The sequence below is a fragment of the Electrophorus electricus genome, chromosome 2 (genome assembly GCF_013358815.1).
Source record: "Electrophorus electricus isolate fEleEle1 chromosome 2, fEleEle1.pri, whole genome shotgun sequence".
Taxonomy (NCBI): Eukaryota; Metazoa; Chordata; class Actinopteri; order Gymnotiformes; family Gymnotidae; genus Electrophorus; species Electrophorus electricus.
This window is the reverse complement of record NC_049536.1, coordinates 3,107,449-3,109,948: the sequence shown is the minus strand read 5'-3', so window position 1 is coordinate 3,109,948 and position 2,500 is coordinate 3,107,449. Positions and strand designations below refer to the sequence as shown.

The window sequence follows — 2,500 nt, the reverse complement described above, 5'->3', positions numbered from 1 at the left end:
GATGGCGGCAGACAGCCCGTTTCACGTCGTCCGTCCTGTGCTCACCCGGATATGGGTTTGTCCCCTTCTTCTCCAGGCCCAGTGGCTGGGGATCTATTTCATCTCCTCGGAGGAGTTCCTGGCCAATGCCTACGTGCTGGCCGTGTTGCTCTTCTTCGCGCTGCTTCTCCAGAGGACCTTCCTGCAGGCCTCCTACTATGCGGCCATCCAGACCGGTATCAATCTGAGAGGAGCCATGCAGGTGTATACGCCAGCTGCTCTACACGCTCAGCCTGTGCCCTTCTGTGTGTATTTTTTGGTATTGCTGATCTGTTGGCATTCGTTCATATAGCCGTATGAGACCAGCTCCCGCTGAACCATTATGGCCTAACCACAATTTGACAAAAATCAATTATTTATTACCCAGTGATGCTGGAAGCAATGTGAATCTCCTACCGTTGTCCACTTGTAGTAGATTTCACATTGATCAAAATTGTTTGACTTAAGCAGCCTTGTAACCTTGCACAAACAACCTTTGTAGAAGGTCATAGGTTACAGAGATTGTGTTTGTCATGGGTGTGCTAACCTCTGTTGACCTGATGGCCTTTTCTCTGCTAGACAAAGATCTACAATAAGATCATGCGCCTCTGCACCTCTAACATGTCCATGGGGGAGATGACGGTGGGCCAGATCTGCAACCTGGTGGCCATCGACACCAACCAACTGATGTGGTTCTTCTTTCTGTGTCCCAACTTATGGGCCATGCCGGTACAGGTAAAACTGATTTGTGCTGTTTGTGTGATGAGCTTCTAGAAAACACTGATCCGATTCTGCTCCGGAAGCCGGGATACATGTATTCTTCCATTTCGTTGCTGGTTTTTGGCTCCCCTACCAGAAACACAAATAGAAAAAATACAAATGAAATGTCCCACTGGGATCACAGTATGGTGCTGAATGTTTTTAGGAAGACTGCAGATCACAAAAGAAATAGCCTTGCTCAGTGGTGTTACTAATGTATTCGACTATTTTAAGCTTTACTGTTACACCCCTGCTGACTTCTGTTGATTTGGTTTTATTAGGTACAGCTTTTAGAAAAATGAACATCTTTTGAGAAGGCAACAACGTTTATACAGATGTTCTTTAATGTGCTTTAATGAGATTCTTTTTTTTTTTTTTTTGGTTTTCTATACTCTTGAGCAGCAGAAACATGAACATGCGGGGCAGTGGTAGCTCAGTGGTTAAGGTATGTACCTTGTAGTCAGAAGGTTGCCAGTTCAAGCTACCACTGTTGGGCCCCTGAGCAAGGCCTTTAACCCTCAAGTTGTACTCACTCATAGTTGTAAGTTCCTTTGGATAAAAACATTAAGTAAATGTTCCAACAGGGCTGCTCTTTGATACATGGGGGTTGTTTTTAAAAAGTTCAGACTCACTGAGCAGAATGCGGTTCTTTTTGTTCTCCGGGTCTCAGGACTCTTCTTAGAACAAAGTTTCTCTTGGGGCCATTGATGTTATCTGCGCACTCTTGGTGACTCAGCCTGCCCTACAGCTTGGAGCTGATTTCCTTTAATGTTTCTTTACCAAATGCACTGGTACCAGTCAGGAGGTCACAGTCAGATGGTGTGAAGTTCTACCTCCTTCTACCAATCTGTTAACTGCATCGCTTTGTTTTAGCAGCCCAGTCGGTTCAGATCAGATTGTAGTTTGGAGACTGAAGCCCAGCAGCTGTGTCAGCTGTGAAACACTGGCACACTGGCACTGTTCCCCTCTGTTATCATTTGTGGTTCCTCCAAGCGTCTGTCGCGCATGTTTCTCTTGCAGAAAGGAGAAAAGCAATTTCCATCAGCAGCACGTGCTATTTAAAGCTTTGTCCCAGAACATCCCTTCAGGAATCAAATGCAGTTTCTCCTGGCCTGGTTTTTGATTCTCTGACACTGTGAGTTCTCCAGAGCGGAAGGAATTGGTCCTATAATTTGAGAATAATTTGGTAAACCCTTAACATCTCTGATTAAGCAGGCACCTTAACCTTCATATTATGACTGCAGTGACGTTTTCGCAACAGGTGGCTGAATCATTCTGGTGAGGAAAGCAGATTTTTGACAGATGAGGCAATATAGCCACGGTGTGAAAATTAATACCTGTCTCTTGTGCTTTTGGGGGTTACAAGGATAGCAGCACGGAATGAAAATGTATCACTTTACACAGTTAACTGCCAGTGCTTTAATTTGTGGGGAAAATATTCATTTGGCAGATTTTATTTGGAATTCTCTAATCATAGTCGCACAATGAGTTGTGACCCTTAGTGTCCTCCAGCACATGTTGCTCCTTAATGGCTTTAATCAGCTTTGCTTTGTGCTGACCTGTTAGCTGTTGTTCATGCACACCTAGCCAGGCCAGTCTGTTTGTTTGTGGCCGGTGTGCCGCAGTGTTTCTGAGCGCCTGCCTGCGGCCCATGAGCATGTGGTGACGAGAGGAGACGAGAGGAGTGAGCTGCCTTTTGCCATCTGTCCCGGTCACTGAACTC

At 45.5% G+C, this 2,500-nt stretch overlaps 1 protein-coding gene across 4 annotated transcripts in view; it reads left to right on the top strand.

Annotated features, from left to right (window-relative positions):
- abcc8 (ATP-binding cassette, sub-family C (CFTR/MRP), member 8) overlaps positions 1 to 2,500 on the top strand; it is a 38,671-nt gene that overhangs the window by 14,960 nt on the left and 21,211 nt on the right. For all 4 annotated transcript variants that reach the window (XM_027015180.2, XM_027015179.2, XM_027015177.2 and 1 more), the window contains 2 exons: positions 77 to 241; positions 598 to 753. In XM_027015180.2, the coding sequence (XP_026870981.1) occupies positions 77 to 241; positions 598 to 753 (321 nt within the window). The remainder of the gene's footprint in view (positions 1 to 76; positions 242 to 597; positions 754 to 2,500) is intronic.